Below are 19,365 nucleotides of genomic sequence, written 5' to 3'. Positions count from 1 at the left end.
AAAAAATCAAAACAATTGAGCATTAGAGATAATATGCAACTATTTTGGTCAATTCCACTGCACAATTCAGGTTTATCGATCTAGCACGAGGCCAGAAGCTTCAAATTTGGGGAGGAGAACCTATTGAATCTGGATTCACTTCTCTCGTATCTGCTCTTTGTTCAGGAGGGTCTCAAACAAAACATGGAGACGGAGCTTCAGTATCACCTTCTTGGATTGCAGCTGGTTTTAGTTCTGGCCAGTGTAGGCTATTTGACTTGAGGGAAAATGGTGTTATTTCCTCCTGGAGAGCTCACGACGGATACGTGACAAAGGTTAATTGAGCTTTTTTGCCCTCCCAAAACCAATATGGCCTTTCTTCTTATCTTCAAATTTCGATTTTCTTGCAGTTAGCGGCACCTGAGCGGCATTTACTTGTTTCCAGCTCTCTTGACAAAACTTTACGGATCTGGGACTTAAGGAAGTGAGCAAAACAATCATTACGGTTTCCCCTTTTCTTTTAAGTTTTTGTTTTTGTTTTCCACGGTCCCTACATGTGGTTTATTATCTTTCTGGTAAAACAGGAGCTGGACACCACAGCCTTTTGTTGTCAAAGGACACAACGACGGTGTTTCCGGTTTCTCCATCTGGGGCAAGGACGTTATCTCTATCTCAAGAAATAACATCGGGATTTGCTCACTGTCAAATTTTCAAGACGAGGTAGTTTCTCACTCCTAACTGAGATTCACGTGATGAGTTGAAACATAAGCGCCTTGATCACTTTGGCTATAATCCTAAACTAAGATTAGAATTAGATCACTGAACCAAGGTTTTCAGTCTGTTATGCACAGAATCGTCATGAAACAAGGTCAAGTATGAGAATGACCGATTTTGTTCAACTGACAGGAGGAGCAACGGCAGCAGCAGCGGATTATACCACAGAAACTGTATATGGCAGAGAAGGGAGGAAGAGTCAAGTCGGATTTATCAACCATTTGTGTTTTACCATTCTCGAGATTGTTCATCGTTGGAGCACATGATGGTTACTTGAGAATCTGTTGTTGAAAATTATGTACAAACTATATACTCCATATAATTGTTTTCTTACAAATTTTACTGCCGCGTGTGTAATTTTTGTCTTTTAATTTTGTGTTTTGGAATATGGATAGTGCCAAGCACGATCACTGATACGATTGTAATGGAGACAAAGAGGAATGATTTGTTAATGGGCTAATGAGTAATGAGCAATGATTGATGTATTTTTATTTTCTTTTCGTTTGGACATTGGATAACCACTTTAATTTTGGTATAGTCGGTCTATTTATTTGAATTGTGGATGCAGGAGGTGAAATAGTGTTTCAGAAAGAATATGCATTGGAATGAGCACAAATGTAGACAAATTGTGAAGCACATGAAAATGATGATAGTATACTCTTTCAAATAAAATTTGCTACAGCCCCAAAATCCACATCGATTTAAAGCCATAAAAAGTGTTGATAACAAAGAAAATTTAAATGTAAAGAAGAACAAAAATTAACAAAAAAGGGAACAATAACAGTTGCAGTATTAGACGACTTTAACATAGACATACTGAAAAAAAAAAAGAAAAAATCCTTGCTTACCAAGAAAAATTCCTCCATGTTTATGCTTTTCAAAGCTCAAATTCTTCGTCCCTAAGAGCCAAAGCAGCAGCTTCTTCTTCATCATCATCAACAGCAAAGTACTCATTCTTCTCCTCAGGCCTAAACATGTGAAACATGATCACATAGAACACCAAACTCACAATCTCCTCCGCTGCAAAACTCACCCACTGGTACTTATAAGCCGCAATGGTTTTAAGCGCAAACACCACGATTCTAGTGAAGTAAAGATATCCGATGACAACAATGTAGAACTGTCTAAACAACGTGAGCTTCGACAAGTTCCTCGCAGCTTTACCATCGGTTTTCGAGGTCTCTCTCAAGGATCGAATCGACCAGACAATCGGGAAGATAATAGCACAGCAACAGATGATATCCACAAGCAAAAACACTTGGTTCCAAGTAACCCAATCTTTGATAAAAGGTCCAGTTTCACCAATGACAATGGAAGCAATGTTGGCTAATACCTGAAGTGGGATCACAATGATCAACACATTCTTCTCTTTCTCCTGCAAGAAAGGTTTCAAAAACGACCAGCCAGTTCCGATCAAGATGATCACGGTGAAGAGAAGAACAACACGGATGAATTGGAAGATGTAGAAGAGAATGTCCCAGCCATGAGGCGTTCCAGTGATCTTCACGTAATGTTTATCTTCAGCTGCACAAATCAGATTCAATGATTTGATTAGAAGCAGACCTGCCATGAGAAGATGGATCCGATGAACGGTTTGTTTGTTAGTCCAGCAAGTGTAGCTCCAGAAACCGAGGAAAGCAACGTAGCAGAGGAAGAAGAAGGAGTAGAGAGTTGGTAATTGAGTAGATCCAGCTGGTAGATAGTCTTTAGATCCGTTTGGATCTTTGTTATACATCTCTGTGCGGACCGCCATGGAAACTTTGGTTTCAGGGACGCAATTCGCGAAGAAGAGAGAGTATTCGTTTGGGGAAGTGACTGGGTAAGATTGGTTGAATCTGGAGTTTGGCGGAGGAGATAGATCTCTGAATGTGAAGAGATGAGTGACGTAGTGCGAATCTAGAACGCAGAATCTAGGGTTCTGTTGGATCTCGAGGAGGACCTGGAGAAGAGATTCTTCCGAGAGGAGGAAGAACCCGAGACGCGACGCTTCTGGATTTGGATCTGAGGAAGTGGAGACGACGGAGACGGAGGAGATTGAGACCGTGACGTGGCCGGTGTGTGTGAATCCGAATTTCTCGAAGAGGATCATCGGACGAGCGTCGTCGGAGATGACCAGGGATTTGATCTCCGCCATTGAAGGTGGAACCACGACGGCGAGGAAGAGGAGGATGAAGACGACGGAGAGGGGCATTTTCGTCATTGTGACTCCGGAGGGAATGAGAGAGAGACGTGTAGGAGGAGGATTGAATAACCGTCGGCGAAGTTTGTTTAACGAGTTTTATACTCTTCTTCTTCAGTTATCAGATCTGAATCTCTATCCATTTTAATATCTTTTAATTATGGAATTTAAGTTCGACCAATCAAAATTAAATACAATAAACATATAACAATTTTTGATTTTAATAACACATATAGCAATTTCAGATAATTATTATTTATAGCTATATACATATACTAGATTTTAACCCGCAGTACACCGCCGGATAATATATTTTTAAAATTAGTATAAAAATATTTTGTAAATTATATCTCTTTATAAAATATTTATTTATATTATATTTTACAATTGTTATTAAATAACGGTATACCACGAGTCCACGAGATAATTGTTAATAAACTGAAGATTTAACCCATATTAAAGCGGTATGTTAATGATATTTATAAATATTGATTCAAATTCGTCTGCCATATAAATCCGTTCCGAAATATAATCCGTTCCGTAATTTCTTAAGCCGTCCCGTATTTTGTTTTAATTATAAAATTTAATGATTATTTATTATATATAAAAGTTTACAAATCATATCATTCTCTAAGTCATTTATATTTTAATAAACTGAAGATTTAATTTGTATTAAAGCGGCATGTTAATGATATTTTAAAATTTTATAAATATTGATTCTAACTCGTCCACCATATAACTTCGTTCCGAAATAGAATCCGTCCTGTAACTTCTTAACCCGTCCCGTGATTTGTTTTCTAAAAGTAGTAATTTTTAAATTATAACGATTATTTATTATATATAAAAGTTTGCAAATTGTATCATTTTCTAAGATATTTATATTTTATAGTTTACAATTGTTATAAAGTAACATTATACCACGGGACAATTTTTGGTTTTATACAATTTTTTCTAAATGAGATTCATTTAATATGTCTAATATTGATGGTATTAAAAAAAATTAAGGATTTAATCCGTATTGAAGTGGCTAATTAATGATATTTAAATCTTTTTATTATTGTTTATTCAAAAACCCATCCCGCATAAACCCGTCCGGCCAAAAAACTCATTTATTTTATTAATGTTGATCTTATTTATGATATGATTCAGAATCATATATTGTCTAAATATTTTAATCGATGTAGAACGTTGAACCCACATTTTCTTCAATTGGATAATATATTTCCGTTTTAAAAATTTCGAATCACCGTATATGCAGAAAAAAATTGATTTGTTTTTTTACTTTATGTATTATATGATGATTCAAAACAGTTAAAAACAAATCAAACAAAGATGATAGGGTAATCATAATTCTAAAATCTTAATCAAATCTTTTAAATATCTAAATTATTAAATATGAAATATCCGGTGTATGAGACTGATGTTTTTTTTTGATGTTTTCGACTTTCAATGTAATTAATAATCTAAAATGAGACTGATGTTTTTTTTTTGATGTTTTGGACTTTCAATGTAAAATTAATTATTTTTTATTTATTGTAATTTACTATTGGTTGAATGTTGAGGTGGATCAGAAATTATGTTTTAGTTTTTAAAAAGTAAGCAAAATTCTTTAAAAAATTGAGAGAATAAATATAGATGTTAAAAAAAAAAAAAAATTGAGAGAATATATTTTCGTTAAATCTTATTGATGAAGAGTTGTCATTTTAATTTAGTGAGTTATTAACTTGCTAGGTTGCCATATAAAGCAACTGTTCGCTTTGTTCCGTTAACATTTTTCTCTGCCCATTTTCAACCAAAACTTGCATCTTCCTTTCGCCATTGACCCGTCAAAATCCCTACTTTTGACTGAATTTGTTGATACATCTCCTTCGTCTTGAGAGATGGAGAAAGCATCACCATTATCACTCACTGAGAAACTTCTCATTGAAGAGAGAGGAGAAGCTATGGTTTCTGAGGAAGGCCGTTCCTTGAGAAAAACCCATTTTCTAAAACCATTAACGGCTCTGTAGCCGAGCTTCCCCGTCGTGAAGATCAACAACGTCTCTCTGATTCTTGTTTGAGTGATTCCTCCTCTGGGTTTTGGGTTGCAGATCATCATTTCTTCCTATCTTGGCTTGGAAAAATGGAAGCTTTACATGAACCCATTTGGAAAAAAGCTGGGATTTTTGAGGCAATCAAAGCATCCACTTACAAAATCACAAAAGACCCGTCTTTGATTCTCTCAGTTGCTGAGAAATGGTGTTCTGAAACCAAATCTTTCGTCTTTTCATGGGGTGAAGTAACTATCACGTTAGAGGATGTAATGGTGCTTCTAGGGTTCTCTGTTTTGGGTTCTCCTGTTTTTGCTCCTTTAGAATGCTCAGAGATGAGAGCTTCCGCAGAGAAACTGGAGAAAGTAAGACGAGACAGTGTTGGCAAGGCTAAGCGAGTGAGCCAAAGATCATGGACTTCAAGCTTCATGGGTAGAGGTGGTCAGATGGAGCATGAAGCTTTTCTTGTATTGTGGCTTTCACTTTTTGTTTTTCCAGGTGACTGCTGTCGTTCTATATCTAGAAATGTAATCCCTATCGCTGTTCGTTTAGCTAGCGGTGAAAGGATTGCTCTTGCGCCTACTGTTCTCGCATTCCTATACAAAGATTTGGGTCGAATCGCTAGAGGAAAATGTGCTGGGAAAGTTAGTTTGAAGTCTTTGTTTAAGTTAGTACAAGTTTGGACATGGGAGAGATTCAGGAACATCGGACCAAAACCTAAAGATATACCCGTAGGTGAACCAAGAATAGCTCAGTGGGACAGTCTCATACAAAGATCTAAGAATGTGAGATTGTATTTTGATGATTTTGACTGGCGTCCTTACACTAAACCGTTGAAGAACTGGAACCCACTTCGGTTTTACGTTGAAGAAGCTATGTGGGTGACTGTTGATGACAATGTTGATGATGAATTTGCTTCTTTTGCTCGATGTGTGAAAGTTTCATACCTTGCTGGAAAAGGTTTTGTAGAGGCTTACTTCCCGCATCGAGTGGCGAGGCAGTTTGGTTTGGCTCAAGATCTTCCTGGTTTGGTTACTCGTCGTAGAAAATTCACAGAAAAGGAGGCTTGGGATGATTACAGTAAGTCTGTTGATGGTCTAAAGCTCTACATGCCTTCACGACTTGATCGAGGTTCTGTGACAGCCAGATACCAAGACTGGTGGTTGAAATCAGTTTCAGACTTTCTTGGTTCTGAAGAGATGCAGAAAGAATCGACTGAAGCTTCTGATGCAAGGAATACATTTGATCATCTTGGTAAAGATGGTGATGATGGTGATATTCATGTATCTCCCAAGGTACTTCCTTTGAGTCAAGTAGTTCAGAAGTTGGAAAAAGGATTTCCTGCAAAACGCAGAAGATCGAGGAAGCATAGGTTACCAAAGAGATATAAGATATCTGAGTCTCTGCAGATGAAGCGAGCTCGTGAGGATGATTATGAGAGTTCTACGGATAAAGAAGATGATTGCATGACCGTTGCTCAATTGATCAGATCTAGGAACAAGTTTAGTGATGTAGAGAAAACTGGAGGTGATGCTTCTGAAATACTTGGAAAAAGAGGTAGAAGATATATGCTGGTGGCTAGCGATGATGATTCAGGGCCTTGTCAAAAGCATGCTTCGATGGAAGTAGAGCAAAGGAGTGTAGAGGATGATGGAACTGCTAAAAAAACAGAGAATACAAGGCAAACATGTGATGCTATAAACGGAAGTAAAAAGAAGACTATGATCGATGATGCAACCAAGGAAGAAGAGTCTTGGCTACATGAAGATAGAGAAATGAAGAAGAGATGCATCGGAAAGTTTTGCAGTGAAGTTAAAAAGGAAGATGATATTGACGAAAGATTAAGGCAGAGAAAGCTTGCAATAGATAAGATAGCATTGGAGCTGGAGACACGTATTATCAAGATGGAGAAGAGTTTGGCAGAGATTAGAAAATGGAAAACCAGAGGAAACCAGTCCAAACCTAGATTTCTGCTGAGCTAGTTTAGTTATGCCATTTGATCTGAAACTTCTCATGAGGATCTCAATGGAAACAAAACAAGAGTGTCATTCTCTGGAGAGAATTGTTCAACTTTTGTGTAGTCGATTATTAAAGTTAAGTTGGTCAGTCTTCAAAGACTTGTGTTTAAGGTAACAATATCTTCCACATACGTAATAGCCTACAAAACTTGCAAAAGCGTTTTCTTGGGCCAAAAACAACCTACATTTGTGGGTGTCCTATTTAGCTCCATAAATGTACTCCCTCCATTTTTACAAAGTAGATGTTTTAGAAAATAAATTTGTTTCATTAAGTAGAAAATTTTGTATATCCTATGCAAAAACTTGTGTAACATTTTCTGTTTTGTCCCTATTGGTTAGACTTAAGATTGAAACGAAATTTTTTATATTTATGTTTTTTGTTAAGTTTGGACTAATCTCCTAACTATGTGAAAACCAAATCTATCTTCTTATTACTAAGTATTTCAAGATCTTTACAACTACAAATTATGAGTAAAAATACTTTTAACCATTTGAGAGTTTGGTTACTGTTTCAAATGATAAGGTATGAAAAAATTGATGTACAGTCAGCATTTGAAATTAGTGAGGACTTGCTCGTTTAAAGCAACTGTTTTTTTTGTCTCTCTGCCCATTTTGAACGGAAAACTGCATCTTTCTTTTTCCGTACATCGCAATTCATCCGTCACAATCCCTAGTTTTTCGCCTGAATCTTTTGCTTTTTCGCCAACGATGAAGAATGCATTACCCTCACCACTAACAGAAGAGAGAGAAGAAGTGATGGTTGATGAGAAAGGCCATTTGTTGTAATTCTCACAATTTCTCTATCTTTCACACTTTCTTACTCGTTTGTGTTCACTTGTTCTAGAGAGAAAACAAGAACACATTTTACTTTAATTGTCTACATTGTATTAACTTGGATTCACTTCTTACAAAACACACATACACATACATATAGTGGTTTCTCTACTTACCACTTGCACTTAGACCATACTTTAGATCATCATAACTCTTACACACTAGACCACACTCCTAGTTACTAACTCTCTAATTCCCTCAATTCACTCTCTTAAGACACCTAGCTACTACTTAGACTTTAACCAAAAACAACTTTCTTTTTACTGGGCCTTACTTATTTCGTAGGCCCATTACAACACTCCAAAAACCACAAGCCCAACTTCTTCTTCCTTGTTGACTCTGTCTTTCTTCTCCTTTGTCGTTGACCTCTCTGTCACGACATCTTCTTCTTCTTCACTTGCTTCTTCTTTGCTTTGCTTCTTCATCTTCTGAAGCTTCTTCTTCTCTTTTGCAAGTTCAATCAAGGATACAATTCCAACACCATTGCTTGAGAAAAACCCAATTTCTTTCTACTTCCATCGATGGCCCCGTCGTGAAGATCAACGACGGGTGAAGCAACGATTACGTTAGAAGATGTACTGGTGCTTCTAGGGTTTTCTGTTTTGGTTTCTCCTGTTTTTGCTCCTTTGGAATGCTCAGAGATGAGAGATTCCGCATATAAACTCGAGAAAACAAGAGTAAAGAGTATTGGTTACGCTGGGCGAGTGAACCAAAGATCATGGACTTCGAGCTTCTTTGGTAGAGGTGCCTCAGATGGAGCATGAAGCTTTTCTTGTATTGTGGCTTTCGCTTTTTGTTTTTCCAGTTAGTACTCGTCGTAGTATTTCGAGACAAGTTATCCCAATCGCTGTTCGTTTAGCTAGAGGTGAAAGGATTGCTCTTGCCCCTGCTGTTCTCGCATTCTTGTACAAAGATTTGGGTCAAGTCTGCGATTTCGCTAGAGGAACATATGCTGGCAAACTTAATTCCAAGTCTCTGTTTAAGTTAGTACAAGTTTGGACATGGGAGAGATTCAGGAACATAAGACCAGAAGTTAGAGAGATACCTCAAGGTGAGCCTAGAATAGCTAGGTGGAGCAATCTGCAACAAAGGTCTAAGAATGTGAGATGGAGTTTTGATGATTTTGACTGGCGTCCTTACACTAAACCGTTGAAGAACTGGAACCCACTTCGGTTTTACCTTGAAGAAGCACTGTTGGTGACTGTTGATGACAATCTTGAAGATGAGTTTGTTTCATTTGCTCGATGCCTGAGGAGTTCTCAGCTTGTTGGGATTGATTTTGTAGAGGATTACTATCCTAATCGTGTTGCAATGCAATTCGGGCTGGCTCAAGATCTGCCTGGTCTGATTACTCTTCATAAAAACTTCACAGAAAAGGAGTCTTGGGATGATTACAGTAAGTCTCTTGATGGTTTAGTGCTCTATATGCCTTCACGCCTCGATCGAGGTTCTGTCACTGCGAGGTACCAAGACTGGTGGTTGAAATCAGTTTCAGACTCTCTAGCTTCTGAAGAGATGCAGGAAGAATCAACTGAAGCTTTTAATGCAAGTAATACATTTGATGTTGTTGATGATGATGATATAGATGTATCTCCCAAGGTATTGCCTCTGAGTCAAGTGGTTCAGAAGTTGGAAGAAGGCTTTCCTGCAAAATGCAGAAGATCTAGGATGCGTAGGTTACCAAAGAGATATAAGATAAGTGAGTCTGTGCACATGACGCGAGCTCGTGAGGATGATGATGAGAGTTCTATGGATGAAGAAGATGATTACATGACCGTTCCTCAATTGATCAGATCTAGGAAGAAGTGTAGTGATGTAGAGAAAACTGGAGGTGATGCTTCTGAATCACTTAGAAAAAGAACTAGAAGATATATGGTGGTGGATAGCGATGATGATTCAGGGTCTTGTGAAAAGCATGCTTGGATGGAAGTAGATCAAAGGAGTGTAGAGGATGATGGAACTGCCAATAAAACTGAGATTACAAGGCAAACATGTGATTATGTAAATGGAAGTTATGGAGAGAGGAAGGCAATGATCGATGATGCAATCAAGGAAGCAGAGTCTTGGCTACGTGAAGATAGAGAAATGAAGAAGAGATGCATTGGAAAGTTTTCCAGTGAAGCTAAAAAGGAAGAAGATGTTGATGAAAGATTGAGGCAGAGAAAGCTTGCAATAGAGAAGATAGCATTGGAGCTGGAGACACGTATTATCAAGATGGAGACGAGTTTGGCAGAGAATAGAAAATGGAAAACCAGAGGAAACCAGTCCAAACATCGGTTTCTGCTTAGCTAGTTTAGTTATGCCATTTGATCTGAAGCTTTTCAAGAGGATCTCAATGCAAACAAAGCAACAGTGTCACTCTCTGGAGAGAATTATCCAACTTTTGTATAGTCGATTATTAGAGTTAAGTTGGTGAGCCTTCAAAGACCAGTGTAACAGTCTCAGATAACAATATCTCCCACAAGCAAATTGCAAACTACACGTCGTTTCTCTCAAAGACTTAACATACATACCCTACAAAACCTGCAAATTGCGTTTACTTGGTCCAAAAGCAACCTACATTGCAAAACGTGGAGAAGCATAATACAACAAACAAATACTATACAAGCAACAAACGATGAACACTCACTCACTCTCTCTCTCTCTCCTTATTACAAAAGAAAAGAAACATCACATAACGCAGAAGATCTGGAGAAGAACCAAGGACTTGAAAAACTTCACATAAAGCTCGAGACTTTACGACAATTTACACCTCGATTATTTCCAGTGGCTATCCACCTTCAGGCTTTAGGTCATGGTACTCACTCTTGTCAGTGTCTGTGCTGTTCCTAGGAGGATCTGAATCTTTTGTTGTCCCGTTCTGACCCCTTCGTCTTCTCCTATCCTGAAATCCTCAAATTTTGTAAAAGCTTTCAGCACCAAACTCAACAAAAAGATCTATTTGGTTTATTATAGACATAATAAGCACTTTTCAAAGTTGTGATGTTTTTCCTTGTCCATACCTCTCTAGGTATTGGGTATTCTTCGGATTCAAGCATACGGGCAACTTGGCTCATCCTCGGTCGTTTCTCAGACATTGGATCAACACATCTCAAAGCAGTCAATAGTGTTCTTTTTAAAGCACTTGTAGATGGTTTTGTTTCAAGGTTTGGATCAATCACTTCTTCTGATCGTCTTTGTTGGACCATCATCTTCAGCCACTCCACCAAATGTACCTACAAAATGAAAAAGAAGAAACGTCAGGAGACTCTTGAGGCAGCAGAGTTTATGTGTGTTTTGAAGGTTCTTACGAAAAACTTTACCTCAGGTGGTGGACGAGCATAGTCTACCGGATATCTACCAGTTATAGCTTCCAAGAGTACAACCCCGAAGCTGTAGACATCACTTTTCTCATTCAGAAGACCGGAATTCGCATACTCTGGAGCTACATAACTGCCAAAAACAAAGGTAAGTTATTTTCCAAGACCAACAACATTTAAGTCTTCCAAAGTTTTATGTGAAATGATGTAAAGAGAGAGATGCCACAACTTACCCAAAGGTACCCATAACTCTAGTAGTTATAAAACTCTTATCAGCGCCAAGTAGTTTAGCAAGTCCAAAGTCAGAAATTTTAGAATTGAATTTGTCATCAATCAGAATGTTGCTAGACTTAATGTCTCTGTGCACCACTTTTGGCTCAATCGCCTCGTGAAGGTACGCGAGCCTGCATCAGCGCTCATTGCCTCAGATGAGAATAACGAAAAAACATAGTCAAGAACAAAATAAAAGATAAGCCGTCACACGACTTACGCTTTGGCTGTTCCAATAAGAATTTTTACTCGCGCCTCCCATGTAAGATACTCATGGTTTTGATTGTCTCCACGGAGCCATTGCTCCAAATTTCCATTGTTAACATACTCATACACCAGCATCCTAATTATGTGTTACCACATTTGATGTTTAGTGAAAATATCAGAAGAAAATCTGTAGATCATTCACAACAAAACAGACATACCTCTGTGTTCCTTCCATGCAATATCCGAGAAGGCGGACCAAGTTTTTGTGGCGTACATGACCTATAGCTTCAACTTCTACTCTGAAGTCTTTGTCAGCTTGCCCTCTAAGAGATACAAAACATCAACATTAAAAAAAAAAAGATTCAAGAAATGAAATCTTGAATCTTGATTCACCATTTGTGAAAGACTTACAAATTGTTGAGCAACTTTTTAACAGCAACAGGAGTACCATTAACAAGGTTACCACGGTAAACAACTCCATATCCACCATCACCGATGATATTATCCCTCGAAAACTGATTAGTAGCCATCTGAAGATCTCTAAGAGTGAACCAATGTCCCCATCCGAGGTGAGAAAACTCAGGAAGACCAGACAAAGGAGATGGAGCTGTCAAAGGATTAGCAGAAGATACGCTTGATCCATCTTTTTTCTCCAAGTGATTAAACGAGCCAGACCGGCTACTATCGCCATTTTCTGACTCTGCTTTTATCCCCTTTTCAGGTTCTTTATCGCCAAATTTCTCACTAATAGAGGGATATCCATTGCCACCATTGCTCGAAGAAACCTCGTCAACTCTTATCTCTTTTATTTCTTCAGGAACAGTAGGAGGAATCTGGCGACTAACAGGGATTAGTTTAGTAGAAGATCTAGAGGTTTTTCTCCTGAAAGTAAGCCAAAGCGATATAGCTAAAACTACAACGAATATCGCGGAGAGAACGATCACTATTATCTCCCATAGCTCCAAACCATTGTAGTTCCGAGATAATGTGTCGTTTAAACCAGAACCCATCTTCTGACCTCCGCTTTATTCACCTGAAATAGAGGAGGAAAAACCGAAGAATTTAAAACTCAAAACTCTTGTATAAACCAAAATTTAGCTGCTTATACAAAAATGAGGCAATCAAAAGAACCATTTATAGACCTGAATCAAAGTAATCAAACCCCAGAAAAGCTTATAGCAAATATCAGATTTGAGCTACTCAGACATAGAAATCTAACCAAACCCACAAAGAAAATGCACATAGCCTCTCTTTAAGGAAGTCAAAACTGGAAAGGAACAAGGAAAAAGACAAGAAATTGAACAAAGACTAAGAAAAATCAGATTCAACAAAACCAACATTGTACCTAAGTCCCAAGAATTGCCAGCTGCCAGATTATCCAGTTCTCAGACCAAACGCCAGCTAAACACTAAGCTGGAAAGACAACTACAGGTGAAGAAAAAGAAGAAAAAAACAGAAGCTAATCTAGATAAATCTCTACCGACAATAGAAACTATTCAGAAACTAATAAATCCGTCGCATTGTCTGATAAACACAAATCAAACAACACCAAAAAACAGAGTTTTGAGAAACTCAAGAATTGAACTCTTAAAATTAGAACTAGGGTTCATAAGTGAGAGAAGAACCAACCTGATGGGCCAAAAATTTGGGGGATTTCAGAGCGACATTGAAGGGAAAAAGTCAGATCTTAAGCAGCATTGACTAGAAAGTTTCCAGCTTTGGATCTTTTTGTAAAAGATCTCTCTAACCTAACAGACAAAGAACCTAAGCAGTGAAAAGAAAAGCAATCAAAGACCAGAAATGAATGTGAGTGGGAAAGATTGAAGCTTTACCCTTGTAGCTGTGTTCCAATAATAATATTAATAAACAGTAAGAAAAAAAAAAAGATTTAATCCAATTATTTATTCTGGCTTTTATTAGCTAGCAAAAGTGACGACCGACGAAGACAAAACAATGTGAAAGACTTTTTTTTTTTTTTTTTTTTAAGGGCAAAGGTGAAGACTTTTTTTGGTTTTGTTAGGAAACTAATAAAAAGAGTGAAGAAGAAGAAGAAGACTTCACCTAAAAAGTTTAATCTTGTTGTAACTGACAGAGTCTGTAACTAATGGGAGTGTCAAACTAAATCTAATTTACTCTTTGACTAAACACAACACTCATTTACTTTTGGTCTTAAATGAAATTGTTGAACATATGTTTTTTGGTTCTGTTTATTTATAAATAAATGTCAAACTAATGCCATTTGTATAATGCAGAAAAACGTCTGATGTTTTGTTTTCTCTCCAAATTTTGTTTATGCAAGTAGATTATTGGATAAATATAAAGACAAAATAAAGAATGAAAGACATTTATATATATCATTATCAGCAAATATTTGTAAGGAAACAAAGACATAATTTTTAATGCATGTGAAAGTACGAGTGTTACTTAATTTAAGCAGCTGAGACTTAATTTTGATATATCAGCAAATAACATTCCCCAATCTAGTTGATATATAATCAAATTCATAAAGTCCAAGTTGAAAATAAGAGAATGTCCAGTCTAGTTAGGCGGCTTGGTTCATTTTGAAGAATCTTTATAATAATAATCTCCACGACAAACTGACGAAAATGACTTTATGATTTTAGATAACGTAAAATTATCAAGTTGATGCCAATTTCACTAGTTTGATTAATTAGCCCCTGGAAAGATTAACGGTCTACAGTTACTAGATAGTTTCTCTTGAATCAATATAATCAATATATATTCTAACAATATTATGAAAATGTAAAACTTACGGGATTTTGTTTTTATGTTGACGTACTAAAACCAGTGTTCAAGAAAGCGCTAGGCGCTAAGCGGGCGGTGACCCAGTGCCTAGCGCCTAGAACGCCTAATCGGAGCCTAGGCGATTTTTTAGGCGGTTTAGACGTTTATAACATAAAACATTATAAATATGATATTATATATAAAAGTTATATAAAATATTTATATAAAACTAAAAATTATGAAATTATAAACAAAAACTAAATAAAACATTTATTTATATTTATATTAAACAATATATGAATATTTATAACTATATATATAAATAAAACTCTAATTGAAATTGAAAAAATACATTAAACAAGTTCTATGTAATTTTAGGCGGTCAAAGCGGTTATCTAGGTGTCGCATGAGAGCCTAGCGCCTAGTCGGGGCCTAGGCGACCGCCTAGACCGCTTTTTAGAACACTGACTAAAACACATCTTTTTATACCAACAAGTTGGAATCTTTTTATACATCTTTTTAATGTATCAATTATTTTTGAAAATAATCGTTTAATTGATGTTGAGGCTGTGGTGAAAGGAAAAACAATTCATCTCACTTTTGTTTATGGTGATCCGGTTCCGAAAAATAGAGACCAAGTTTAGGAACGGTTAACACGGATCGGCCTTAATCGGGATACACCTTGGTTTTTAATAGGTGATTTTAACGAGTTAACTGGAAATCATGAGAAAAGAGGGGGTAAGTTAAGACATGCATCTTCTTTTATCCCCTTCAATTTAATGATTCAAAACTGCGGCCTGTTGGATTTTCCATATATCGGTGATTGGTTATCCTGGCGGGGTTGGCGGGATAAAAAACCAATACGGTGTCGCTTGGATAGAGCTTTAGCAAACGAAGATTGGCATGAAATATTTTGTAATTCTTTCGTAGAATATTTACCAATGGTTGCTTCTGATCATTCTTCGGTGGTAGCTACGCTTATGGATAAGATACCACGTGGAAAACAAAATTTTCGGTTCGACAAGAGATGGATCGGGAAGGAAGGACTATTAGAGGCAATATCAAATGGTTGGAATTTTGATACTGAGTTGGGAGAAGAGAAATTTGTGGAAAAATTAACTAATTGTAGGCGGGCTATCTCGCAGTGGAGGAAAAAATTAACTCCATACAGGCGGCAATTAATTGAGGATCTAAAAAAGGAATTACATGAGGCACAAAGAGATGATAGGAGATCCCGGGAGGAAATTACAGAATTAACATTGCGGTTAAAAGAGGCTTATCGAGATGAGGAAATGTATTGGTACCAGAAAAGTAGGAGTTTATGGATGAAATTAGGGGATAATAATTCGAAGTACTTTCATGCTCTCACCAAACAAAGACGGGCAAGGAATCGAATTACGGGTTTACATAACGAAAACGGGATTTGGTCCGTAGAGGATAAAGATATTCAAAATATAGCGGTATCTTATTTTAAGAATTTATTTACTACAACTAAGCCTGATGCTTTTGAGGAAGCCCTGACAGAGGTTCAAACTCTGATTACGGATCAGACTAATAATTTTCTAACGGCTCCTGCAACGGAGTGTGAGGTGAGATCGGCTCTGTTTATGATGCATCCGGAAAAAGCACCAGGGTCGGATGGTATGACAGCTTTATTTTTCCAAAAGGCTTGGGTTACTATAAAAGCAGATCTTCCTTTTCTGGTCAACTCTTTCTTAGAGGATGGAATTTTTGATAAACGGTTAAATACGACTAATATTTGTCTGATCCCAAAGACGGAAAGACCAACACGGATGACAGAATTACGGCCTATAAGTCTTTGCAATGTTGGTTATAAAATTATATCAAAGATTCTTTGTCAAAGACTAAAGACGGTTCTACCTGCACTAATCTCAGAAACACAATCGGTTTTGTAGAAGGTCGTTTGATTTCGGATAATATTCTCATTGCACAAGAGATGTTTCATGGGTTGAGAACTAATATGTCCTGTAAAGGGAAATTCATGGCTATTGAAACGGACATGAGTAAGGCTTATGATAGGGTGGAATGGAAGTTTATTGAGAAGGTTTTAAGTAAATTGGGTTTTTGTGAAAAATGGATTAATTGGATAATGTGGTGTATTACAACAGTCCAATATAGAGTTCTCCTTAATGGACAACCTCGAGGACTAATAGTACCAGAAAGGGGGTTACGACAAGGAGACCCGCTTTCGCCCTATTTATTTATCCTCTGCACTGAAGTGCTAATTGCGAATATTCGGAAAGCAGAACGGAAAAAATTAATTACAGGTATCAAAGTAGCAAATGCAAGCCCTTCGGTTTCACATTTGTTATTTGCGGATGACAGTTTATTTTTTTGCAAAGCTAATAAGGATTAGTGCGGGGTTATTTTGGGGATTTTAAAGAAGTATGAAGCGGTCTCCGGACAGCAGATTAATTTTCAAAAATCCTCGATTCAATTTGGACATAAGGTAGATGATGCTATCAAGGAAGATATCAAAGCCACCTTGGGTATCACTAATATCGGTGGTATGGGTTCTTATCTCGGATTGCCGGAGAGCTTGGGTGGCTCGAAGACAAAGATTTTCTCTTTTGTTAGAGATAGGTTACAAACCAGAATTAATGGCTGGTCGGCAAAATTTTTATCGAAAGGTGGGAAAGAAGTCATGATTAAATCGGTAGCTGCAGCATTACCAACTTATGTTATGTCATGCTTCAGACTACCGAAAACGATCACTTCTAAACTTACTAGTGCGGTTGCTAATTTTTGGTGGAGTTCAAATGGTGATTCTAGAGGTATGCACTGGATGACCTGGAATAAATTATGCAATAGCAAATCGGAAGGGGGTTTGGGTTTCCGGAATGTAGATGATTTTAATTCAGCATTATTAGCTAAACAGTTATGGCGGTTGATCACGGTCCCGGATTCTCTTTCTGCAAAGGTCTTTAAAGGGCGGTATTTTCGGAAATCCAATCCTTTGGAGAATATAAAATCATACTCCCCATCATATGGATGGAGGAGTATATGCTCAACTAGATCTCTGGTTAATAAAGGACTTATTAAAAGAGTCGGATCTGGGACATCTATCTCAGTTTGGGAGGATCCCTGGATTCCAGCTCAATTCCCGAGACCAGCAAAAAGTAATGGTTCAATTGCAGACCCATTATTAAAAGTTCACAACCTTATCGATAGCCGGTCTAACTTTTGGAATATTGATCTCTTAAAAGAGACCTTTGATCCTGAAGATGTCGCGCTAATAATCGCTCTTCCAGTGGGTGCGCCAACGAGGGAAGATACCCTGGGTTGGCACTTTTCAAAATCTGGCAAATATATAGTTAAATCGGGTTATCATACCACACAGATAGAAAAGTCGGAGACCAATTTTTCGTTTATTGGTCCAGATATCAAACCGCTTAAAGCACACTCTTGGCAAGTGCAATGCCCACCGAAAATACGACATTTTTATGGCAAATTTTAAACGGTTGTGTACCGGTTACGGAAAATTTGCGGAAAAGAGGAATGGATTGTGACACAGAGTGTGCCAGATGTGGTGCATCAGAGGAAACAATCAATCATACACTATTCCAGTGCCACCCGGCACGGCAGATTTGGGCGCTTTCACAGATTCCAACGGCTTTGGGAAATTTTCCCACGGAATCAATTTTTGCAAATTTGGATCATTTATTTTGGAGAATACCTTCAGACTATGATTCTTCAGCTTTTCCATGGATTATATGGTATATTTGGAAAGCAAGGAATGAAAAAAATCTTTGAAAATATAGATAAAGATCCGTTAGAGGTATTACGGTTAGCAGAAAAAGAGGCACAATTATGGCAAGCGGCTCAATTAGAGCTCCAAGAAGAAAATCATGGTTATGTTGTTTCGACAACTCGATCCCGAGTGCGGGAGGTTTCTCTTGATTCGAATTATTCAGGGTACCGTTGCTTCGTGGATGGATCGTGGAAAGGAAGTGATAAGTTCTCCGGTACAGGGTGGTTCTGTACATCGTCAAATGGAGAGCCGCCAACCATGGGAGCTGCCAACCTCCGTATAAGTCTGTTTTCCCTACATACAGAAGTCGAGGCCCTTCTCTGGGCGATGAAGTGTATGATTGGTGCAGATAATCAAGAGGTGGCGTTTTATACAGACTATTCTGATCTGGTGAAGATGGTGTCTTCTCCAACTGAATGGCCGGCGTTTTCAGTGTATTTAGAGGAATTTCACAATGACAAGGAAGAGTTTTCAAGCTTCTCTTTATCTTTAATTTCTCGTAGTGCTAATGTTAAAACGGATAATCTGGCACGAAAAGTTCGTACAGAGCCGTCTCACATCACTTATGTAAACAACATTCCTCAGGAATGACTCTTTTGAGCTTATAATTAATTACGGATGACAAAAAAAAAATACCAACAAGTTGGAAAAAAAAAAACTAAAGATGTGTTTTAGACTTTTAGTACGTTTTAAAAAAAAAATCGCAAATCTGAAAATTGGTATAGAGTAACATTGATTAAAAAAAGGGAGACTCACAAAAATGCCCCTTTTTCAATACCCCTTTTCAAAAATGTCCCTTTTGGCTGTCCATTTTTAAAAATACCCCTTTTATGTACAAAATGACTAAATTACCCTTCTTTTAATAAAAGATATCACAAATATATAAGAAAATATAACAAAATTAGGTCCACAAAATACAAAATATTTTTTGGCGGGAAAAGTGATCCCGCAATTTTTCCCGCCAAAACACTTGTAAAAACTTGTAAAACCTTTAAAATACCTTGTAAAATTTTCCCGTAAAATTTTTTCCCGCCAAAAAATTTTCACGCCAAAAAATGTTTTTGCGGGGAAAGTGATTCCGCAATTTTTTTGGCGTTAAATTTTTGGCGGGAAAAGTTTTGGCGAAAAAAATTTACAAGGTATTTTAAAGGTTTTTTACAGGGTATTTATAAGGTTTTACAATGCATTTTAAAAGGTTTTACAACGTATTTATAAGGTATTTATAAGATATTATAAGATTTTACAAGTTTTTTTATAA

General features: G+C 37.2%; 5 protein-coding genes across 9 annotated transcripts; 3 read left to right on the top strand and 2 right to left on the bottom strand.

The window, feature by feature from the left end:
• Positions 1-32: 32 nt before the first annotated feature.
• LOC110227793 (protein GFS12-like) lies at positions 33-1,246 on the top strand (the record flags this gene model as incomplete). The annotated part of the gene is made up of 4 exons (XM_021023405.1): positions 33-314; positions 390-463; positions 564-699; positions 817-1,246. Coding segments are annotated over 4 exons (534 nt in total), but the record flags the coding sequence as incomplete, so codon positions are not given.
• A 136-nt stretch (positions 1,247-1,382) lies between these two features.
• On the bottom strand, positions 1,383-3,108 carry LOC9309967 (protein GPR107). The gene has a single exon (XM_002871774.2). It carries the CDS (start codon positions 2,951-2,953, stop codon positions 1,631-1,633), a length of 1,323 nt encoding a protein of 440 aa, XP_002871820.1. The 5' UTR covers positions 2,954-3,108; the 3' UTR covers positions 1,383-1,630.
• Positions 3,109-4,642: 1,534 nt separating this feature from the next.
• LOC9307889 (protein MAIN-LIKE 2) lies at positions 4,643-7,752 on the top strand. The gene is given in 2 exon segments (XM_021022299.1): positions 4,643-4,924; positions 4,927-7,752. Coding segments are annotated over 2 exon segments (2,130 nt in total). The 5' UTR covers positions 4,643-4,812; the 3' UTR covers positions 6,945-7,752.
• LOC110227916 lies at positions 7,689-10,153 on the top strand. Its single transcript, XM_021023936.1, is given in 3 exon segments — positions 7,689-7,762; positions 8,353-8,560; positions 8,562-10,153. Coding segments are annotated over 3 exon segments (1,827 nt in total). The 3' UTR covers positions 10,107-10,153.
• An 87-nt stretch (positions 10,154-10,240) lies between these two features.
• Positions 10,241-13,670, bottom strand: LOC9309966 (probable receptor-like protein kinase At5g18500). Of its 5 annotated transcripts, none has more exons than XM_021022300.1 (9): positions 13,423-13,529; positions 13,220-13,338; positions 12,002-12,623; positions 11,809-11,913; positions 11,604-11,726; positions 11,347-11,517; positions 11,117-11,246; positions 10,817-11,029; positions 10,246-10,698 (listed from the first exon to the last, which is right to left on the bottom strand). In XM_021022300.1, the coding sequence occupies exons 3-9, from the start codon at positions 12,598-12,600 to the stop codon at positions 10,585-10,587; spliced, it is 1,455 nt and encodes a 484-aa protein (XP_020877959.1). In that variant the 5' UTR covers positions 12,601-12,623; positions 13,220-13,338; positions 13,423-13,529; the 3' UTR covers positions 10,246-10,584. The 5 variants fall into 5 exon arrangements, with proteins under 5 accessions (XP_002871819.1, XP_020877959.1, XP_020877961.1 ...); XM_021022302.1 differs by lacking the exon at positions 13,423-13,529 and adding an exon at positions 12,733-13,003 and having other exon boundaries at positions 13,220-13,415; XM_021022301.1 differs by lacking the exon at positions 13,423-13,529 and adding an exon at positions 12,936-13,003 and having other exon boundaries at positions 13,220-13,415.
• Between the last annotated feature and the right edge of the window lie 5,695 nt (positions 13,671-19,365).

This window comes from Arabidopsis lyrata (genome assembly GCF_000004255.2).
Source record: "Arabidopsis lyrata subsp. lyrata unplaced genomic scaffold ARALYscaffold_6, whole genome shotgun sequence".
Lineage (NCBI taxonomy): Eukaryota > Viridiplantae > Streptophyta > Magnoliopsida > Brassicales > Brassicaceae > Arabidopsis > Arabidopsis lyrata.
Note: the sequence above shows the minus strand (reverse complement) of the source record. Positions and strands in the feature narration are given on the sequence as shown.

Coding starts and splice junctions, on each gene's coding strand:
- LOC9309967 (XM_002871774.2), bottom strand. CDS start 2,953: ATGACGAAAATGCCCCTCTCCGTCGTCTTCATCCTCCTCTTCCTCGCC.
- LOC9309966 (XM_002871773.2), bottom strand. CDS start 12,600: ATGGGTTCTGGTTTAAACGACACATTATCTCGGAACTACAATGGTTTG. Junction 11,247..11,346: donor AGAGTTATGGGTACCTTTGG/GTAAGTTGTGGC, acceptor TGTTTTTGGCAG/TTATGTAGCTCCAGAGTATG. Junction 11,030..11,116: donor ATGCTCGTCCACCACCTGAG/GTAAAGTTTTTC, acceptor TTCATTTTGTAG/GTACATTTGGTGGAGTGGCT.